Below are 23,478 nucleotides of genomic sequence, written 5' to 3'. Positions count from 1 at the left end.
TTGTATGCTTTCCCCCAGTTTATCCCCAAGAGATATCCATTGTTCCATAATTACCAGTTTCTTCAAGAACCTTATTCTATCAATTTTGTTTTCATCTCTCTTCTGGTTGCTCCATTGGCTGCTTCCCTTTCCATTTATCATCTTGGGCAACACCTGTTAATACTTAAAATAAAAAGGAAATAAAGAAAACCTTCTTTGACCTTGTCAGGTCACTCCGTTAAAGCCCCTTCTATCCAGGGGCGCCTGGGTGGCTCAGTCAGTTAGGGGTCCAATTCTTAATTTCAGCTCAGGTCATGATCTCACAGCTTGTCAGATGGAGACCCACATCAGGCTCTACGCTGTCAGTGCCGAGCCAGCTTGGGATTCTCTCTCTCCCTTTGTCTGCCCCTCCCTGACTCATGCCCCCTTGCACTCTGTCTCTCTCTCTCAAAATAAATAAAGAAACATTAAAAACTCCCCAACAACCCATATGCCCAAACACTTTCAAATAGTAATGGATGTTTGTGCTTTCAGTCATACTGCTTGTTTGTATTCCTTAGGCTACTTCAATTCCTTAGCCTTCTATTCCAAATCTATATTCCTGCCTTATCTCTGACAATGTTTACTCTCAAACTCTCTAGGTCAGCATGCTACCTATTAGCTTTTCTTGAAGCACAATGCAATTTTAAATGATACACCACACAGGCAAAACAGCATCTATTATGCTTATGTGCACCTCATATATAAATCATAACAATAACGACAATAATAATACAAATACCCACATAGTCACCACTAGCTTAATGAATACTACCTTTCTTTGAAGCCTCCATGTGACTCTCCTTTACCCCATCCTCAAAGCCAATAGCTCTGCCTCCTCATTTCAAATAACGCATTTTCATTACTCTGTGTCTTTCCTCACATAAAACCCTTTGCTTGGGACATCTTGTCAGTTCCCAGCTCTGCTTGCTGAAATTCTTCAAGATTTCTCTCAATCATTACATTTCCCCTATGATGTTATAGTATTTTAATTCTTCTTCTAAATAACTTATCATGTTACCTTTTCTCAAATGGTATTTTGAGTTTGTGTTTGCCTCTCCTTATTGATTCTAAGTACTGCTTGTATCTACCTTCTAGTAGGAAATAATAGGTAAAATTTTTTTTTGGTTACAGTGCCTAGCATAGTGTCCAAAGTATGAATTTAATAAATATCTGTTGCACCAAATAATTATTCTTATCTTCTCCCCTAGATCTATTGCCGGGCTCTGAATTCCCTGGGTCAAGATTTAGAGAGGCCTCTTGAGCTCAGAGTCAGGGTTTTGGATATAAATGACAACCCTCCTGTATTTTCTATGTCTACATTTCTAGGACAAATAGAAGAAAATTCTAATGCAAGTAAGTAATCCATTTTAATTAAGTAAACAAGAATATATTGACTTCATACCACTCTTCACAGCCAGGCAACTCGAAGCCAAACTATGTGAAGGTACAACTTCATCATGAATGTAAACAACTAAGTATAGAAAAGCAACCAGAACAGAAAATCATGAGAAGTCTTCTTAATGGGTTCCCTTCACCTGTGGAAGTAACGCCAATCTGGCACACACAAGGAGCAACTCCGAAGAAATGAGAAGGGTCTTATGTAACTCACACACCAGCTCACTTGTAGATTCCTAAGGAAAAATCCCAAAAGTACTTTGTACAGTGGTGGCAGGGGTGCTCGGAGAATTTAACCTCCCAGCCCAGCTGCTCTGAAGGGCAAATCTTCTCTACTTCTGTTCATACTGACCCTCCCTTCAAGTCATTAGTAGAAATCACTTCTAGGTCATCTATTTTGTGACCATTCTTCAAGAGTTTTTGTTGAGAGTAAATAAACACAAAGCAAAATTTGTCTTCCCTTTTTATATATGATGTAATAAATATAGGTTTTCCTTGCTTTTTACTCAAATTACTGATTTTTTGGATTGGAAAGGTACTATAAACTTAACCTTGTTTGGTCCCCCATGCAGAGAGAAAGCTGATGGTCCCAAGTGGTGTTAGTTAAGGGGCACCAGAAAACCTACAAACTTGGTAGAGCATTTGTCTGTAAGAGTTTTGACTATCTAAGAGTACAGTGTCCTCTTCATGGATTACTGTAAGTGGCAACATTTTAACTGCCATATATTGAATCACTTGGGAAAATTAACTGTCAGCACACCAGTGAAAAAGTTCTAAATATATTTAAAATAGCAGTGATAATTTAAATTCAAAACTTCAACTCACCATAGCTACTTTTAACCTCTGAGTGGTATAATTTCCTATAAATTCCAAAAATCCTTACATTTTACTTGTATTCATTAAGTACTATACCTATACTTTGAAGAGGTATCCCTTCTAAAATACATTCTAAAAATGTTCATTGTAAAAATCCACAAAATACGGAAAAGAAAAATGAAATAGAAATCCACTCTTTGTTTTCCTTAGTACCATTCTTCAGAGGAAAGTGCAGGTGTGCATACACAGTGGGAAGAAGAGAAATACTCTGTTGCATTTGTGCATACAGACATGACATTTATGCTAAAAAAGACATTGAGTGTAAAGAAGAATTCTAGCTTATGAACACTGGCAGCTTTTCCTTCTCCAGTGTCCTTTATCAAAACTATTTGTTAGATTCACAAAAAAGATAAGGGATAAGACAAAGTATGTAGTTAAGCATCTCTTTAAACCTACTTGTTACCTAATACTTCACTAGGGACCATGCAAAACAGGAAAATAACATAAATGTATTGAATGTACATCAGTCAAGAGGAACTTTCTATAATTTTTTCCTCATTCAACTGTTTCATTCTCTCATGAACTCAGTGAACACAGTACTATTATCATCCCCATTTATAGAGGTGGACACTTCATGAAGCCAAGCTTATATAGCTAGAATGTGCAGTAGTTGGGAAAGAGTAGTTTCACCACAGTAGGCTTAAAAAAAGGATTATACCAGAACATGAAAAGGAAACAGAATAAAACATATCTTTGTTTTCTATCAGCAATGTGATGTGTAAGTTCCTAGTAAAATGTAATCTTTATATATAGACAAAAGTATAGAAAGGAGATAAGCTGTGGAAAATGGTACAGGGAAAATGGTACAGCATACATTATAAGGACCAACCAACCTTAACACCTTTTTAGAAAAGCAATATACTGTATTATAAGAAAAATGCCAACTGTCCATTTCCAACCAATCTCTTTTGATTTCTAGATACACTGGTGATGAGACTCAATGCTACTGATGCAGATGAACCAAATAATTTGAACTCAAAAATAGCCTTCAAGATCATAAGACAGGAACCTTCTGATTCACCAATGTTTATTATCAATAGAAACACTGGAGAAATTCGAACAATGAATAATTTTCTAGACAGAGAGGTAATTTTTTTTCTTTGAATGGTATCTTAGTTTCCAAGGAAGTGATTCTAAAAGTAAAAGTATCTAAGCAATAAAAAGAAAAAGAATGTTTAAATTTTAATTATATGACCTTTTCAGATCATAGTGATGGCATAACAAATATCTTCAAAATGAAAAAATGAGAATTCCTCAAATGTATTTTAAATTGTCACTTTTCATTCAATCCTACCTAAGATTTGCCTCAATTTAAGATAACTATATTCTGAAAGTTCATGAGATCATATGTAAGCCAGAGGCAAAAGCTCCATTTTTTAAATTTTTTAACGTTTATTTGTTTTTGAGAGACAGAGCATGAGCGGGGAAGGGGCAGAGAGAGGGGGAGACACAGAATCCAAAGCAGGCTCCAGGCTCTAAGCTGTCAGCATGGAGCCTGATGTGGAGCTCAAACTCAAAAACTATGAGATCATGACCTGACCCAAAGTTGGAGATTTAACTGACTGAGCCACCCACGTGCCCCAAAAGTTCTATTTTTTAATGTGTTCCATGATGAAGTAGATCTAAGAAACAACTGTTATTAAGTCCCCCATCTTGACAGGTCACAATGCATGAATATGGTAGAAGCTCTAAGAATTCTTACAAGCTAAGAAACTTGTTTATCTTTCTTTTAACCCATAATATCCTAATTCATCTGACAACAGAACTCTTTTTTCCTTACTATACCTCACCTACTAACAGCCCACTGATTACTTTGGGAAATGAACCACAGAATCAGAATGATGGAAAGGAATTGAGTAACAGTCAGACCAACCTTCTTATTTACAAATAAGAAAATAATTAGTGATTGTTAGCCAATTAGAATCAGCATTACGTGGTTTCTATTAATACCATATGGTCCAATTATTTGATATAAAAGTATCAACGTTTTCATCATTTTAAAAATATTGATAAGATTTACCTGATCTGTATGAATTTTGAGGATATAAATGAAGAAGTTTTATTTTTGAATTAGTTGGTAATTAAATTTTAGTTTAATTATTATAGTTATTTTGAAATAATGATTCCCCTATTAATGACTCCTAGGTTTAGGATAAATCAGATTATTTTCACACTCTTTAATGATCCATAAGCTATCAGTTCCTAAGTCACCTATATCTCCTTTTTTACTTGTTTGAAAATAAGCTTCAGAAGAAATTGACCATTAACATTTTCTCTCTCAAACTTTCTTAAGAATCCAATGAGATTCCTTTAATGTCAGAAGACTTTTAGTGGTGAAGAGCCCTAAAAATTAAGAAATTCTGCAGTCACTGGCAAGCCACAAGAATAGATATTTTAAACGCAGAGTCCATGAAGAGACCTCAAGATGTCTCTATGAATCTTGTAAAATTATATCCACAATTTTGAATGAGGATGTGTGGATGCATGTGTCTGGAAAAGGCTTCATTGTTTTTTCCGGCTTCTGAAAAGCTAAGCACCATTGAGTAGAATCAAGAAGATAGATCATCAATAACTCCACTGCTTCAACCTACCACCCCCACCTCCCGGAAGTGCAGACCATCTGTTATCTCTTTATTCTTCTTGCACATCCCAGGACTGATTATTTACAGTATGAAATTTTCATGCCATAAATTCTTGGTAAACCTTAATCTCTCTCCTCCTGACCATTTTGGTCGCTTTACCCTTTATAAACTTTCTCAACCCCAGGACATATAATAAGGAATGAGGCCTTTAAAAGTCTTGTTTCTTTTAAATGATGCTGGATAAGCACTGTTGGAAATAGAAGCAGCAACTGCTATATTGATTCATCGAGATCTGCAGATTTTCAGCGTTCTGTGATCACCCTTTCTTAATCATAGATGTATGTAAATGTCAAACTAACATTCTAAAAGAACTTTGCATGAGCACAATCAGGACTGTTGAGATCAAGGGTGATGTGTTTTGTAATGTGTTTTGATTTGTGCGCTTTCAGCAATATAGCCAGTACTCCCTTGCTGTGAGAGGCTCGGACCGAGATGGTGGGGCAGACGGCATGTCAGCAGAGTGTGAGTGCAACATTAAAATCCTTGACGTTAATGATAACATCCCATACTTGGAACAGCCTTCAGTAAGTGTTTGTCCTTGAAACGAATAACTTTAATCCTAAAATGTGTTCAAATAATTCCATTTATAGGAGCACAGGATATTTTAGTCACACAAAACACGTAGTTTGTCTTGTGTTTCTTTACACAATACATAGACAAGATATATGTATTTGGGCAATGATGCATGGGACTATAGACACAGATCTCTTTTCTAAATAATGAATAACCATGAACAGTTTTTGGAAACCCAGTAGAGTTCTTCTCTCACCCACACAGTTGGTGTTAAGATTTTTTTCCATCTTGTTTCAGTATGCTGTTACTATTGAAGAAAATGCTCTACATTCAAATTTGGTCGAGATGAGAGTAATTGATTTGGATGAAGAGTATTCGGCTAACTGGATGGGAGTCATTTTCTTTATCTCTGGAAATGAGGGAGGTTGGTTTGACATTGAAATGAATGAAAGAACAAATGTGGGAATTTTAAAGGTTGTTAAGGTATGATATAATTACCCTAAATATTTTGATTTTTTAGTCTTTTTCAAAATGTTAATCTTAAAATGTTAACATCTTACAAAATCGAGAGGGTAAAAGAATAAAAATACAGTGGTTTAATATGATATATGATATATGATATAGAGATTTTTTTACAGTTTTTTTTTTGCTCTATCACTTCATGAAACCAGGCATTAAACTTGAACTTGACACTCATTTCCTTCACAGAGCATATAAATTAAGAGAATTTCTAAAAATGAATCTTATTTTATGCTCACAACAAAGTATGAGTGATCCTTAAGGTTTAGTTTCAGATATTTGAAGAATATTTTTAAGCAGATTGAACATGGTCTTATAAAAATGTGTCCATGTCAATAATGTATATTAATTAATAGGCACTAAGAATATTTATCATATAATTAAAAGTTTTTAGTTCTCCAGTGTGTTTTTATAAAATTAAAATTAAATTGCTGTCATTATAAAATTATCACATTCCCATCTCCCTGTGGCTGCTGACCAAGGCTTAATTTGAACATAAATATACTAGAGATTTGGACTAAGAGACAAAGATTTGGTCCAAGTCAACAGAATTCTCCTATGTCCCCCCTACATTGATGATCCACCACATTTACCAAAGGTAAAATTCCCTCTAGGATGTGAGAATAAAAAAATGTGACTCCTAGGGAGTTAATAGGGAAGGTTTCAGCCTGTGCTAGAAGACTTGAAGATGTCTACTTATAAAATCTGCCATAGCTATGCATGGATTTTATGTGATACATGTAGTATGTATGCTTTATGGTAAAACATAGTCCATTTTAAAACTATTTACTTCCTTCAGAATAGTCCTGGGAAATAGACTTCAAAGGAATTCTGTCCCTATAAGAATTTACAATCATTTATCTCAAGTCTTCATAAAGTGTCACCATGCCTGAGCTTCTATTTCCTGAGGCAGGCTCCACATGCGTTAGTTTATTCCTCACAGCATCGCTGAAAATTAGGCTATATGCCCATATTGCAGATAAATACACTGAGATTCAGAGACAGTATGTACCCTGTTCAAGTTCTGATAGCTAGTAAGTGGCACAGCTGACATTCAAACGTAGGTTTCTCTAGCTATTAAGTTCATATTGTCTCCTCTGTTCTATCAAGGATTCCATAGTGAGGAAACAGAGTCCTAATCTATTTCACACCAAACTACTATGTTACTTTTAAAAATTAGTCTATTTATCCTCAATATCTCTACTTGTAAAATAGGAATAATGTTGATTTTTCTCCCAGGCATGACATCATATATTAATTCCTTTGTTATGATTATATATATAATATGTGTATAATATATATGTATACTTGATTTCATAGGCTCTCTTGGAATTACAAATAAAGCCAACACTAGAGCTAGGACTTAAAATTGTACTAAGTGGAGGGGAGCCTGGGTGTCTCAGTTGGTTAAGCATCCAACTCTAGCCTAGGTCATGATCTCGCTGTTCTTGAGTTCAAGCTCCATGTCGGGCTCTGTACTGACAGCTCAGAGCCCGGAGTCTGTTTCAGATTCTGTGCCTCCCTCTCTCTGACTCTCTCCCACTCATGCTCTGTCTCTCTCTCTCTCTCAAAAATAAATACAAAAATTCAAAAACAATTGTACTAAGTAGAGAGTCTGATGTATTAATCAATGGTCATCTAATTATTCTTACATGAAAAGTTAGAAAAATATACTTGGAACTTATGGGCATAATGCATAGTTGTTTGTGAATTTCATAAGGGGTGAATATTGACCCCAACTTTCATAATGAAAATGACTACTTAATTATTTTATAATATGAAATAAATTTTTCCAGAATATATTGAAGGATATAAGGATTTTTATTATTTTTATACTGTTTGATTACTAGATTTATTGAAAGAAGTCACATTTACAGATGTAAAATTTTTCCTAAATAGTATTATATGGAAAATGTTTGAATGTACTATATATTTGGTCCATAGTTTGTAATAAATAAGGCTACTTAAAAAAAGTTTTTATTTTTGAGAAAGAGAGACTATGCATGTGTGAGAAAAAGAGGGGCAAAGAGAGGAGAGACAGAATCCCAAGCAGGCTCTGTGCAGTCCCAGTGGAGCCCCTACGTGGAGAGTTCACAGGGCTCAATTCCACAGACTATGAGATCATGACCTGAGCTGAAACCAAAGAGTGGAACACTTAACCAACTCAGCCATCCAGGTGCCCCTAGATCTATTTTTGGAGAAAAACAAAATGATAGAAGCTAACATAAACTGTCTTTTTGCTATAACACACACACACACACACACAAAGACAAAATGCATCTACATATTTTAAGTTTTTAATTTGTTTGATGGATAATTAAATCATGTCATATATTATCAACTTTTTTGGCAAAGGCTCTAGGACAATTAGATTTTTTTCTTGCTATATTTTCATGTGTGTATATTGAATTAAAGGAAGAATAGAGTGTGTATTTATGTGTATTTCTATTTAATTAATGAAAGAAGAGTTTTCTGGCCTATTATCAAAGGATTGCTTTTCTTCCAAAATGTTTTTTCTCTTATAGTAAAACTATTTCACTCTGCCTTTTCTAGCCCCTAGATTATGAAGATATGAAGAATCTGCAACTTAGTATTGGTGTCAGAAATAAAGCTGAATTTCATCATTCAATTATGTCTCAATATAAACTCACAGCAACTGCAGTCTCTGTGACTGTGACAAATGTAATTGAAGGCTCAGTGTTCCGTCCAGGTTCAAAGACATATGTAGTGACTAGCAACATGGGACAAAATTATAAAGTGGGAGACTTTGTAGCTACTGACCTGGATACAGGTCGAGCTTCAACAACTGTTAGGTAAGACTGATATTCTCCAAATAATTTTTTACCACATATTGAACTTAAGTACATGTGTTCTCTTTAGAAATTTTATTTTTATATTATTTTTTTAATTTTTAAATTTTATTTTTTATAATAGTTTATTGTCAAATTGGTCTCCATATAACACCCAGTGCTTCTCCCGACAAGTGCCCCCCCTCCATGATCATCACCCCCCTTCCTCCCTCCCCCTCCCCCTTCAGCCCTCGGTTCGTTTTCAGTATTCAATAGTCTCTCATGATTTGCGTCCCTCTCTCTCCCCAACTCTCTTTCCCTCTCCCCCTCCCCCTGGTCCTCCATTAGGTTTCTCCTGTTCTCCTGTTAGATCTATGAGTGCAAACATAGGTATCTGTCCTTCTCGGCCTGACTTATTACTCTTAGCATGACACCCTCGAGGTCCATCCACTTTGCTACAAATGGCCAGATTTCATTCTTTCTCATCGCCATATAGTACTCCATTGTATATATACCACATTTTCTTTATCCATTCATCAGGTGATGGACACTTAGGCTCTTTCCATGATTTGGCTATTGTAGAAAGTGCTGCTATGAGCATTGGCGTGCATGTGCTCCTATTCTTCAGAAATTTTAAGTATCCAAATTAAAATATTTTTGAAACCATCATTCAATCATAAAAACTACTAACTAGTGAATTGTTATTTAATTTAGAGCTTTTAACTTAAGAAAATATAAAATTTTGTGCAAATGTAAGATGTAAAAAAGAGTAAAGGTATAAAATGTGGAAAATATTGGAAGTTGACATTTCTATGTTTGTGTATTTTATTGACCAATTAGCTGATTACCACATATCATGGTAATCCTCCCAGAAGATTTGATGGATTGATTTTAACCTTGCAAATCTGCCCAGATTGAAATCAATTAGATTTAGTTAGCTCATTTCAGTTATACTCTTCACTTTAATCAGCACTTAATATTAATAAACTCTCTTTGTACTCCACAGATGTGAGCTCACTGAGGGCAGGCCATCCCCCCCCCCCCGCCCCGTCCCCTCCCACCTAGTCTTTAACAGTGCCTGAGACAGTTATCTAAGCAATGTTCAAGAAATATGTAAATGAGGAGAAAATTCTAAAGAAGCCCTATAAAGTCACAGTGAATATGGGAAGGAGGAGTAAAAATTGGGAGAGAACAAAGCCCCAAACTGTTGGAGAAGCAACTTAACTTCTTAGGGAAGAGAACAGTTTACAATTAGAAGCAGCCCAGAGAGTTCCAGAATCTGGGTCTTCCAGGATAGTTCTGATGCTACCAAAACCAAATGAAAATGAAACTGAAAGCATCAAAGATTATTCTGACATCCAAGTGGGCCTAAGAGATATTCCATTAGAAATGGCTGCCAGCAATTTATTTTTCTTAAATTTAACCCTTTATTTATTAAAAAAATTTTTTTTAGAGAGAGACAGAGACAGAGAGAGAGAGAGAATCTTAGGCAGGTTCAAAGCTCAGCAAGGAGCCTGGCTCGGGCTTGATCCTATCATCCTGGATTCATGACCTGAGCCAAAATCAAGAGTTGGATGTTCAACTAGCTGAGCCACCCAAGCCCCCCCACCATCCCTTTCCTATTTCTGAGTGTGGTGACCCTACCCTGATAAAAAACAAAGTCTCTAATAATTGAAAACAATATCCATGGTTATAACCACTGACTTGAAACATGTGTTTTATAATCAAAATCTGTCTCTCTTTTAGATAGCTAACATTAATTTGTATTTTTTTCTTCAAATACAGATATGTAATGGGAAATAATCCTGCTAACCTACTCGATGTCGACTCAAAAACAGGCATAATTACCTTGAGAAATGCAGTCACTATGGAACAGTATCAAATGCTTGGGGGGAAATACCAAGGAACAATTCTATCTATAGACGGTAAGAAATCAACCTAACTTTTTTTACCTTCCAGAAGAAATTAGATATACACTCAGAAATTAAAATTTTAATTTTTATACTTTGAAATAATCCTTTCCTTACAAAAAAATCATATCAGCTATTATAGATTCAAATTTTTAACGATATGAGAGACAGTATACCTCAGGGGCCAAGCCCACAAGCTCTGGAGTGAAAATGGATTGGTATCTTTCACCATCACTTAGTAGCAATGGGATTTTAAAGAAGTTACTTAATCCATTTATTCCTCAATCTTTTCTTCTGTAAAATGGAACACTAACATTATGGATTTAGAGATATTAAAAGAGTTATTAACATGTAAAGCACTTAGAAAAGTGCTGACATTCAATAAATACCAGTTCTTATATCAATAAATTAAATTTTTATTTTTATTTATTTTTAATTTTTTATGTTTTTATTTATTATTGAAACAGAGGGAAACAGAGCATGAAAGGGGAAGGGGCAGAGAGAGGGAGACAGGAATCCCAAGCAGGCTCCAGGCTCTGAGCTGGCTGTGAGCACAGACCCCGACATGGGGCTGAACCCACAAACTGTGATATCATGACTTGAGCTGAAGCCGGATGCTCAACGAACTGAGCCACCCAGGTGCCCCAATAAATTAAAATTTTAAATTTTATTCTTAAATTACTTTCAAATAATTAGTCCCAAAGAAAACTTTACATATTTTTTTTGTAAAGGTGATGTACAACTTCATGTGAACAATCTGGAAGTAGCATACTTATATTAATTTGCCAAACCAACAAAATTAAAATTAGGTTGGCCACAAGAGGTGAACAGCCCCTTGAGACTAATTCCACTAAACAGGATGTGAATAAAGACATTGAAATAAGTTATCAATTAAAAAACTGGCTTTGTACTGTTCAACAATACAGCACATGTATTAAATATTTCTTTCATTTTAAATCTCGTTACAGATAATCTTCAAAGAACTTGTACCGGAACAATTAATATTAACCTTGAGGGTTCTGGCTGGCCAACGGGTAATAAGGATAATGAGGGAACCACTACTGACAGCGGTGGAGGCAGCAGCGGAGGCAGCGGTGGAAGCGGCAGTGGAGGCAGCGGTGGGAGCGGCAGCGGAGGTGCCTCTGGAGGCGCCTCTGGAGGTGGTGACACCAGTACTAACACAGTCGACAAAACTTCCACTGATTACAACACTGATACCAATACAGGCAGCGGCACCTATGATGAACAAGGTGGTCGGACACTCTCCGATAATGTCCATTTTGGTCCTGCGGGCATTGGACTACTCATCATGGGATTCTTGGTCCTAGGATGTAAGTACTTTTCCAATCCTATTCAGATGTGTCCCCTCCCCTGAAATTATGGGGAGGAGCTAAACTTTCTGATCCTTTTACAAATTCTTACTTTGTGCACTTACCAAGAAATTCCTTTTTGGCGTTGGGTTAATAAGATAAAGTCAAACTGCTTGGCCCCCTTGCACTGCAGTGGAGGACAAAAAGTCCCTTGTATTCAATCTCAGTGCAATGGGAAAGCGCCACAACAGGCAGATTCAGATTGCTCTCTGAGTGAAGAAGATCGTCAGAAAAGATCCAAACAATCAGAAAAGGCTACACAGAAAAAGAAAATCTGCAGAATATAACATAAAATTTATTAGAAGAATTAATTCTCTAATTTCACTTTTTTAGACATATTAATTTTTTTTTAATGTTTACTTTTTGAGACAGAGAGACAGAGAGTGAGCAGAGGAGGGGCAGAGAGAAAGGGAGACACAGAATCCAAAGCAGGCTCCAGGCTCTGAGTGTCAGCACAGAGCCCGACATGGAGCTCAAACTCACAGACTGTGAGATCATGACCTGAACCAAAGTCAGACACTTAACCGACTGAGCTGCTCAGGCGCCCTAGCCATACTATGAACCAACATTTTAAAACTTTAAAATTAAGTACTTTATAATGTTTATTTCTTTACTTATTGATTGAGAGAGAGAGAGAGAGAGAGAGAGAGAGAGAGAGAGAGAGAGAGAGGGCAGGAGCAGAGAAGAGGCAGAGAGAGAAGGAGATACAGAATCTGAAGCAGGCTCCAGACTCTGAGCTGTCAGCACAGAGCCTGTCGCAAGACTCAAACTCATGAACTGTGAGATCACGACCTGAGCCTAAGTTGGATGCTTAACCGACTGAGGCTTCACAGGCACCTCTAAAATTAGTTACTTTATAAAAATAACTTAATTACTCAGGCATTGTTTACCTCTACTGCAAGTAATAGATGACTTTCATCTCGAGCTTGTTTTATATATTGTTGATTACCTTCGGGTAGTGCAGTTAGTAAAAGATTTAAAAATTATGCATGGGCTTTGGGGTCAAATACCTCTAAATTCAAAGCTAACTCTAAGCCCAGCAAATTCTCAAGAAAGCAAAATACGTAGGACTCTTTCCCTCCTTTCTTTTTCCCCCTCTCTTGCTATCCCTCCCTTATTACTGTCCTTACTATACCCCTTCCTCTCTACCTTTAATCCTTTTCTTCATCCATCCATTCATCTCAAATCATTGATCAAGGTTGTATTATATAAAGACTCTATGCTAGAAACTTATTTAGATGAATTAGAAAACCCAGTTGATTAACAGAAAGACTTTGTTAGGCAGCATAATATTCTCCATTTGTGTATGAATAAATTCAAGAAAAAATTCCATGTAGAAGAAGTCTTTAGGGAATAATTACTTGAAGCATAGTAAGAATTTACTGTTGAAATTTTTAAAAAACAGGCATGTATGAAAGGAAAAAAATAAAGGCATGGAGGAGGGAACACAAAGACTCAAACACATTGCCTGTCCTCTGCAGCTCTCCTTTTTGTCTCCTTTAATATGTTCCTGAGTAATGATGGCAAAAAGCTCGTCTGTTTTAAAGGTGTAACAGTATCTGTAATTTGAATACTATATAACAAATTAAAGTTGTTCACAGTCCCGTATACTGAAGCTCACACTGATTTTGATATCTGACCATTAATCAGTTTTCTGATGCTTTCATAATAATTTTAAAATCAAGGACAATCATATTCAAGATTCAAATTTAATCATAAAAGCAAGTTGTTTTATTTTAATGTGGTTCTGGGGCTAATTCCAATATTCCTATGCTTGCACCACCAGTGGTCCCATTTTTGTTGATGTGTTGTGACTGCGGAGGCGCCCCTGGCGGGGGCGCTGGCTTTGAGCCTGTCCCCGAATGTTCAGATGGAGCGATTCACTCCTGGGCAGTAGAAGGACCACAGCCGCCTCCCTTGGTAAGTGCTAACTTGAAAGAAATTGCCTATGGCCATCACCGAAACTCAGTCTCATGCACAGAAGCCAAGACGTTAGCAATCATTCGTGGTCTATGCTATTCTTTGTTCTGGAACAGCCAATGTGGAAAATGAAGAGAAATCAAAGGTACATTGAAATCAGGTGGAAGTAACCAAAAAAGTCTTTCAAAATGAGGTTCAAGTTTTAAATGGATTTCAGAATTTTTGTAAATAGTGTTCTTTTAAAATCTGATGTAATTTGAGAACAAACCCTAAGTATGATGATAGAAACAAAAGAGCCATTACAAATGGTGGAATGTTTCTTGTCTTTTAGGATGTGGGCACTGGCTGTGTACCCCCGATAATAACTGGTAATGGAAATCTAATTGAATGCATTGACACCTCAGGTAAGAAGTCTTTTGGTTGCTTTTTTTTTTTTTTAATTTTAACAGCTCAAATGACTAAGAAGGAATTCTGTTCTGTTTTTGCATACCTTATCAATCCTCAGTTATCTTATTCATCTTTAAAATTATTTCTATCATTCACTTTTAAATGACTAATTTGCAAATTCAGTGGTAAGAAAAAGTCTATAGTAATTATTATTCTTATATGTTGAATTTTTATTTTATTTTTAAAAAAATTTTTAATGTTTATTTATTTTTGAGAGAGACAGAGACAGATCATGAGCGCAGGAGGGGCAGAAAGAGAGGAAGGCACAGAATCTGAAACAGGCTCCAGGCTCTGAGCTATCAGACAGAGCCTGACATGGGGCTCGAACTCACGGACTGTGAGATCATGACCTGAGCCAAAGTCGGACACTCAACCGACTGAGCTACCCAGGCGCCCCAATATGTTGAATTTTTAAAATATTCCTCAATGATTAGGAGACTCTATTAGAACCTCTATAAATAGGAGAAGAGAACCAAAATGTAGCCACAAGTCAAGTTTGGTCCAGGTCCAAAAAAATACAGTTGATCCCTGAATGGCATGGTATTCAAGATGTTGATCCTTGTGTAGTCAAAAATATGAGTATTAACTATTGACTCCCCCAATACTTAACTACTAATAGTCTGCTGCTGACCAGAAGCCTTACTGCAAACATAAACTGTCAGTTAACACATAGTTTGTATGCATATATATATACTGTATCCTTACAATAAAGTGAGCTAGAGAAATAGTTTTTAAGGAAATTATAAGAAAAATTATACATTTACATTACTGAACTTATTTAGTAAATAAAATCTGCATTCAAACCCAGGAAGGGTCAAATATACTAATCAGAATTAACACACAACCCAATTTTTTAAAGTTTATTTATTTCGAGAAAGAGAAAGAGAGCACGAGTTGGGGAGGGACAGAAAGAGAGAAGGAGAGAATCCTAAGCAGTCTCCATGCTCTCAGTGTAGAGCCCAAAGCTGGGCTCAGTGTGCAGCTTGATCTCATGAACCATAAAATCAAGAACTTGATCAAGAGCCGAAATCAAGAGTCAGGCGCCTAACCAACTGAGCCACCCAGACCTCCCAATTAACGTATGACCCAATTAAAAATGATCTGTGCTCATTTCTTGAGACTGGAATCTACCTTCACAATTCACAAATGATTCAAAACTACTCTGACTTTAGCTGCTATCATGACAAAGAAAAAAAACTGCATCCATTCTCAGCATGAGAGTAAAGATGAACCTAAAAAGACTTGTCCAGTTTCTTAAATTGTAAGTAAGTGGATGAAACACCATCAGAATCTTTCCAGATGAAAACCAAAATTATAACTATGATACGCCTTAAAACAGGGGTGTAGACCAATTCACAGCCAGAAATGAGGGAACAATTAGAGTTTTAAGTCAAAGGGATAGCTACCATGCAAGTAAAAAAAGGGTTTGTTTTAAATTTTTCATATCTTTGAAAACATCTGTACCATCTTGCCTTTTCTCAAAATAAACACAGTGATTCTCTTATTTTTCTCAGTCTTTTCAAAATTGTTGTCATTACTTTCCTACTTTGAACACATCTTTTTTTTTCAAATGTGTATTTATTTTTGAGAGAGAGAGAGGCAGAGAGTGAACTGGGGAGGGGAAGAGAGAAGAGGGAGACAGGCTCTGGGCTCCAAGCTATCAGGAAGAACTGGACATGGGGCTCGAACCCATGAACCATGAGATCATGACCTGAGCCGAAGTTGGATGCTTAACCGACTGAGCCACTCAGGCGCCCCCCTACTTTGAACTCTTTAAAACAGAAGAGGCACAAAAATGCTCATAGCTTGTAGAAATGTACTTCACTCAAAGTACTAGAAACACTAGCATTAAAATCTATCTCTCTTCCAATGTCTCCATTTTTTTTTATGACACCAACATCTGCTCACCTCAAAAGCAGAGCTGGTTGACTATTATATCTCTTTATTCTTTCTTTAATTTTATTTATTTATTTATTTATTTATTTATTTATTTATTTATTTATTGTGGGGGGTAGTGCACACATGTAGGTCAGTGAGAGGCAGTGAGAGGATCCGAAACAGGCTCCCCACTGCCAGTGCAGAGCCTGACATGGGGATCAAACCCATGACCATGAGATCATGACCAAAGCTGAAATCAAGAGTCAGATGGTCAACTGACTGAGTCACCTAAGCACCCCTCTATCTCTCTATTCTTGACACTCATTCTGTTCTCAAGATTTGTCAAATCATCAGTCCCTCAGGATTTACTTACGCATTTATCCCCTTATTACATTTAAAGCCTTTACACAAATCTAGAACAAACCACAATGAGAGGCACCAGAATCATAAAAGTATGAAAAACACACTGTCCCTAAAATCAAGATCTTTAAAATATTAAAGCCATGGGGCATTTATCCCACGGTCAACACTTTCCCTATCCATGGCTCTACCATCGTCTGAGCCATCATTTTATCTAACTTACCTTGAATAGTAAAACAAGCTTCTAGTCACCTGTCACATCCAGGTGAAAACCCAAAATTCCTTACCACAGCCATGGCCTCTCCTCTAAAGCTAGTGGTTCTCAGGTGTTCTTCTGGACACCCTGTGCTTCTAATATGTTGGGGTACTCTAGTACTATTTAACTTTTAGAATTTTTGTATTTCCCCGTCAAACTGCCTCAATTTGAAATCAAACTCTCCAAAGCATATGTTTTTATCATCTCTATGCAAGCCCCCCTCTTCCAGCATGACATAATTACCAACAGATAGTTAACATCAAACAATTAACAGATTAACAAGCTGATTAATATTATTTTGAACTGTATCATATTTACAGCCCTTTATGCTTTATCTTTATTTTATCTCAATAATGAAACCATACAGTATAGAAAGTTATTAATTTTTAGTCTACAATACACTAGAGAAAGTAAATTTAATTGTATCAACAACTTTTAGGAGTTTACACAAATGAGTATGGTGGCAGAGAAATGCAAGATCTCGGAGGAGGAGAAAGAACAACAGGATTTGAACTAACAGAAGGAGGTAAAACACCAGGAGTACCTGAGATATGTCAAGACTATTCTGGAACATTAAGAAGAAATTCTATGAGGGAATGTAGGGAAGGAGGTCTGAATATGAACTTCATGGAAAGTTATTTCTGTCAGGTAAGGGCTCCAGCCCCATGCCTTGTCCCCATCCTGTGCCCCCGGCTCTACTCCAGGCTGCTACTATTTCTCAACAGGGCTTTGCAGAGTTCCCAGCCTCTAGTCTATGCCTGACAATCATACTGCTGCTGGACAAAATTTCTGTAATTCTGAACTGATCACTTTACTGCTCTCATTAAAAACAGCCAGTGGCTCCCAGCTCTATCTGTCCAAGGCAAAAAGTCCAAACTCCTTAACATGACAATGAAGATTGTTCATGAACTGACCCTTCCCTCATCTCCAATCACTCCTTACCATCAACCCGACATACCATGTGTCTTTGCCTCACTCACACTGGTCTGTTCCCCTCCATGCCTTCACCTATGCTGTGCCCTTCCTGGGATGCTTTTACCCATCATCTCATACTCTTTTTTGAAGGCTCAATTCAAATATCACTGCCTCTCTGAAGCTTTTACTGTTAACCCTCACATTTAAAACAAAATTGATGTTTCTTTATATTTCTGGAGTGCTCCATGTATATGCCTTATAGGGCATACCATTGCTAAAATATGTTTATATGTCTACCATGGTTTTTAGTGTCCTGTCCATATATTCTCTCTATCATGTTACCAGTACCTAGCTCAGTTCCAGGCACATAGTAAATGTTCAGTAAGTGTGGGTTCGAGAGCCACAGTACACTTCCAAAACATTCTAAGAACAAGCAAGAATTAATTTTGCCCCGGGTAGAGACAGAATTGTTTGTGGCTACATACCATATGATACTTTAACCTTCATGGATCTCCTATCTCTTAAACTGTCTCTAATAGATTTACATCCTGTCCTAAAATATTTCCTTTAACTCTCCTTTTGGCTTAGACGGTGGCTGATATCTTGAAAGAAAACACTGATAAAGCCTTTCAAATAGCAGTAGATAATAATAAGAGAACTCTTGTTGAAACCTACAGGAATATTTCTGGTCCATGTCCCTACAAATGAACGTTATTTTTATGAAAAGTATATTTCTGCCTCAAAACTTTTGCATCTTGCAACTCTTCCTGCCCAAGATACTCTATGTGCTTTATTTTACTCCACTGCTTTATTCCACCCTCCAATCAAATACCATTTTCTGAGATGCTACCCTTGGCCACTCTATCACTCGATCTCTTACCACCTCCTGATAAATAGCCTAGTAAAAGGTCAGTCTAATGAGAGAGAGACTTCATATACTTTTACTCACTGCTATATCACCAAGTTCCTAATAGACGGTCAGGCAAATGGTAAGGACTAAAAAATATTTTTGAATGAAATGGCACAATGACTTGGTTTTCTAAGAAAGGTATTTCTGATACTTAATCTAAAACTTTGTAATCCAATATTATGGACAACAGAAATGAAATAAAACTTCACACGTCTGTGGGCTTTCACTTTGAAATGAAAGAGATCCTATTTTTAAAAACCTTCAGTTCCGAATCCCCAAATGGCATAAAACCAGAGTCAAATGTTCCTGTTGTTTTGCTGAAAAAGCCACATTGAAGTAAATCTTCACAGAACCACCAAATTTACTCCATTGAAAGCACAGTCCTGGATGAACTTGAAACAACTATAAACCATCTTTTTTTCTGTAAACCAAAGAAAAAAGAAAAGAAAAGAACCTCCCCCACAATTTGGTGTACTTCAAGTTCAGTACTTTTAAGTACCTTCCTCTAACTTGGTTACAAAATATTTCATGTGATATTTTACATATGCTTTTGTATCCAAAGCACACTTATGATTATTTTAAAAATCGAAATGTAGTATCTGAATTACAGTTAAATTAATTTCTAACCAAATTCTTTCAAGCAAATATGTAATGATTTTTAAAACATCTTAGAATTTTGTTTTAAATATTCTTCTTTGGGTAATGCCCTGGAAGAAAAAAGACTTCTATTATTTCTAAATATGAATCCATAATTTCATTTTTTCTTCCCTCTGCAAATCCAGAAAGCATATGCTTATGCGGATGAAGACGAAGGACGCCCATCCAATGACTGTTTGCTCATCTACGATATTGAGGGTGTAGGTTCCCCTGCTGGCTCTGTAGGTTGTTGTAGCTTCATTGGAGAAGATGTGGATGACAGCTTTCTGGACACACTGGGCCCCAAATTTAAGAAGCTGGCAGATATCAGCCTGGGAAAAGAATCTGACCCATATCCAGACCCCAGTCCCTCTTGGCCACCTGAGAGCACCGACCCGATCTGTCCTCAGCAGGGAACAGAGCCCGTCACTGGTGGACACCCACCCATCTCCCCACACTTCGGCACTACCACAGTCATCTCTGAGAATACCTACCCCTCAGGACCTGGTGTACAGCATCCGATGCCTATTCCTGATCCTCTGGGCTATGGTAATGTCACTGTGACCGAATCTTACACCACCTCTGGCACTCTAAAGCCCTCTGTCCATGTTCATGATAACCGGCATGCAGCAAACGTAGTGGTGACCGAGAGGGTGGTGGGCCCAATCTCCGGCACTGATCTGCATGGAATGTTAGAGATGCCTGACTTGAGAGATGGGTCAAACGTTATAGTGACAGAAAGAGTAATAGCACCAAGTTCGAGTCTACCCACCTCTTTGACCATACCTGATCCTAGAGAGTCATCAAATGTGGTAGTGACAGAAAGAGTCATTCGACCGGCTTCTGGCATGATGGGCAATCTAAGTATACATCCTGAGTTATCAAGTGCCCAAAATGTGATTGTGACGGAGAGGGTTGTTTCTGGCTCTGGAATAGGCGGAATCAGTGGCCCTGCCGGGATAAGTGGAGGCGGTGGCCTGGCTGGCAATGCAGCTGGAATAAGTGGCGGTGGCATTGGGCTGAGCAGCCTGGGAGGAGGTGGGGGCCTGAGTAGCAGCATGGGAGGGACAGCCACCATTGGCCACATGAGGAGTTCCTCGGACTTTAGCCAGACCCTTGGATCTGCCTCCCCTAGTACGGCCCGAAGTCGAATCACAAAGTACAGTACAGTACAATATACGAAGTAGCCAGGATCCCAGCACACTAGTTCTCAGTAATGGTGATTTAGGTCCAGTTCCCACCACCAAAAAACTAATGATGTAATTTATGATGCTCAACTAGGTGTTAAGAAACTGGAGCAAAGTGTGAAACCACAATGGGAAAAATAGATGTAAACAGCGCTGTTGGGCAAGAGCTCTCAGCATTTGTAAACTTTTTTCTTATATTAATATTAATGGGATCATGACAGTGAACTAAAACTTGAGACAGGGTCTTGTTTGTGCCTGCATGGACTGTAGGGTCTTCTTTGCTTCTGTGTGGCCATCATGTACTTCCAGCACATGTAATAAGTTCAACTGGGTCACAAAAAGTACTGGCCTTAAGATGGCAAATGGCACATATCTCCTTGCTCTGTCTTGATTTGCCATGTAGCTCAGGCAATATTCAAAAAGAACTGAACATGCAATATGGGCTCGTGTATGTAGGAAGAATTTGAAATACTTGCCAAGCACCTGTCAATTTCACAGATAATAAAAATAAAAATCCAACCATATATTCAGACCATGATTAAAGAAAAAAAATCTGACTACACAACCAAGTTCACAAGCCACCAAGCATCCTACCTTAATAATTGCACTAGATAAAATAAACCTCAAATTAGGAGACATTTCCTGGGAAGCAATTTCCATAAGAGAGTGGCAACAGGGTAAGATTCATTTGGGGAAAACTGACAATGTCTAAACCTGAATCCTGAGGTGGGGCTTCAGCTAAAATTCCCATGGAGTCAAGTCTGACTCTAGTTTGTGTTTAGTGATAGGTGCAAGACTTACAGATACTGTATACTGGTGAGGTTGCAGGATATCACACTCATTCTTTTCCTTATCACTGTGGCTCTGACCTGTCATGGTTGTCATCCTTAGTGGTAAATGACCTTCCAAAGAAGCAGATGGAAACCACATTGTATTTTCAGATGTGTGTTTAGTAACTGTTGCTCATCTACATCAGCTCTTTATTATACATCTCCTAAATTAAGATAATTTACTTAAGCTGAGCTGTGGGGGAGAAAAAAGCCTATAGTATGTTAAGCTTTAGGGGAAATTTTTTTAAAGGGGATCTAAAAGAAGATTTTAGAACATATAAAATGTTTAATGGGAAAAGTTAGAATTGTTCCATAAAAGTAACACCCCTATTAGTTTTAATTGAGTTTAGTATTTTTTTAAACAACTCTCTGCTGCTATTTTGAAGAGGTCAACTAAGAACTTTTAACAGAGTTGATGATATTGTGTTAACACAAATGAAATTGTTCTGGACAACCCCATTTCCTTAGTCTATCTCACTCCCTAACTAAATGTTCTCACTAGAGTAAATGTCACATCCTTGACTTGATTTGTCAATAAGCTCTTGGCTGATATATGCTCAAATTTATAGGTAGTTCCCAAATTATGTAGTATGATATATTTTTCTAGCTTCAAAATTTAATAGTGTATTATTTATGATATTTCATTTCTATGTGTTTGCTATATAGTATTACCTGGTTTAAAAATCTCTAATAGAATCAAAGCATTCTTAGACAGGGGTAAATTTACTATAGCAAGTTAGAGGAATTTTTTTCTCTTTTCTAAATTCAGTGTTAATGTGAGCTCACTAAAGTGAAACTGGACATGACAAAATCTTTTAAGGATTATTCCCCACCAATGACTCAAATTTTCCAGGGTATTACAAGATCAGATAACAATTACTCAACTTCCAATGCTTTTCAAAGGGGGCGAGGGAGTGAACTATTTTATTAGAGCTATTTTGCGCAGTGTTATAGTAGATGGTGTCAATATTTTCAAAGCCAAAAGATACATCCTATTTTCCATCTGTAGACTACATGAAATGTTGATAACCTGTAGCATGTCCAAATGCAGAGGCATAAATAAAATTATTCACAGGGACTCTCTCTTTTATTTCTTTCTCCCATTTGGGGAGTGGGTGGCTTCCATTAATGATGGAATCTTTCAAAAACTAAAGTCCAAAGGTATTTATTGAAATATGCTTAAGTATGCTGGGTCCAGGAGTTGGAAGGAAAATAACTACTAGTTAATTTTTAGTTAATTAATTAAAAAAATAGTATCTGATCACAAGTAGCTTATGTGTCACTTTGACATATCATCAGAAGTGTTTTGAGAGATTCCTGATATCTTCCAGAAACGTTTTTTAGGTTGTCTAATGAATGCTAGAGTGACCATTTTTAATAACAGTTGTTATTAAGATCCATTAGATACATAAAACCTTGGAAGATACAAAAAATGACAGTATTAGTTGTCAGTCCTTCTAGGAAGATACTTTCAAAAAATGTTCTTCAGGATTACACATTGACATTCTGTTTATTCTTAAGTTTTAAAATTATCTTTTTTAAGATACCATTTTAACATTGATTTAAAGGCACGTCATTTTTTTTTTCAGTAAAGAACCTTTGGGGAGAAATCAATTCTACTCTGTAGATGTTTTACTCTCACACATGGACCATAGGTCATTCTACAGACCTAAGATATGGAAATTATTTTATAAGTGAATCATTATAATTCAAATCTATATTGCAAGTTGAATCTCAGATCAACATGCTCTTAACAGAAGAGAGAAGGAAGAAATAGTAATTTAAATATTATGTGCATGTAATTTGAAAACAAAGTGTTTAATGTTTATTAAACATCTGGCTTTCTAAAGAGTGGTACTTAGGGTCAAAACTTAGTGTATCATAAATACTTTATAATTTAATATCAACCCAAACACCATCTTTAACTAATGTAGATGCTGAATCCCAGTTATAACTGCTATGTATTTTAGCCTCTATGTGTATTGCCTGATGTAACTGTATGCACACCAAAAATTTACAGAAAATTTTATCTATTTGGAGAGATTTTTAGGCCATCAGTTGGACATCTATTCTACATTTACATATAGTTTTTAGCCTTATAATC

At 36.8% G+C, this 23,478-nt stretch overlaps 1 protein-coding gene across 1 annotated transcript in view; it reads left to right on the top strand.

Annotated features, from left to right (window-relative positions):
* DSG1 (desmoglein 1) overlaps positions 1-20,544 on the top strand; it is a 32,788-nt gene extending 12,244 nt beyond the window's left edge. Inside the window, exons 5-16 of the mRNA XM_029922341.1 lie at positions 1,230-1,374; positions 3,212-3,378; positions 5,324-5,458; positions 5,745-5,930; positions 8,520-8,779; positions 10,541-10,680; positions 11,634-11,735; positions 11,826-11,996; positions 13,822-13,955; positions 14,287-14,359; positions 17,336-17,544; positions 19,504-20,544. Coding sequence (XP_029778201.1) covers positions 1,230-1,374; positions 3,212-3,378; positions 5,324-5,458; positions 5,745-5,930; positions 8,520-8,779; positions 10,541-10,680; positions 11,634-11,735; positions 11,826-11,996; positions 13,822-13,955; positions 14,287-14,359; positions 17,336-17,544; positions 19,504-20,544 — 2,763 coding nt within the window. The remainder of the gene's footprint in view (positions 1-1,229; positions 1,375-3,211; positions 3,379-5,323; positions 5,459-5,744; positions 5,931-8,519; positions 8,780-10,540; positions 10,681-11,633; positions 11,736-11,825; positions 11,997-13,821; positions 13,956-14,286; positions 14,360-17,335; positions 17,545-19,503) is intronic.
* Positions 20,545-23,478: the final 2,934 nt, after the last annotated feature.

Source organism: Suricata suricatta, chromosome 14 (genome assembly GCF_006229205.1).
Source record: "Suricata suricatta isolate VVHF042 chromosome 14, meerkat_22Aug2017_6uvM2_HiC, whole genome shotgun sequence".
Lineage (NCBI taxonomy): Eukaryota > Metazoa > Chordata > Mammalia > Carnivora > Herpestidae > Suricata > Suricata suricatta.
This window is presented reverse-complemented; position numbering and strand designations above follow the sequence as displayed.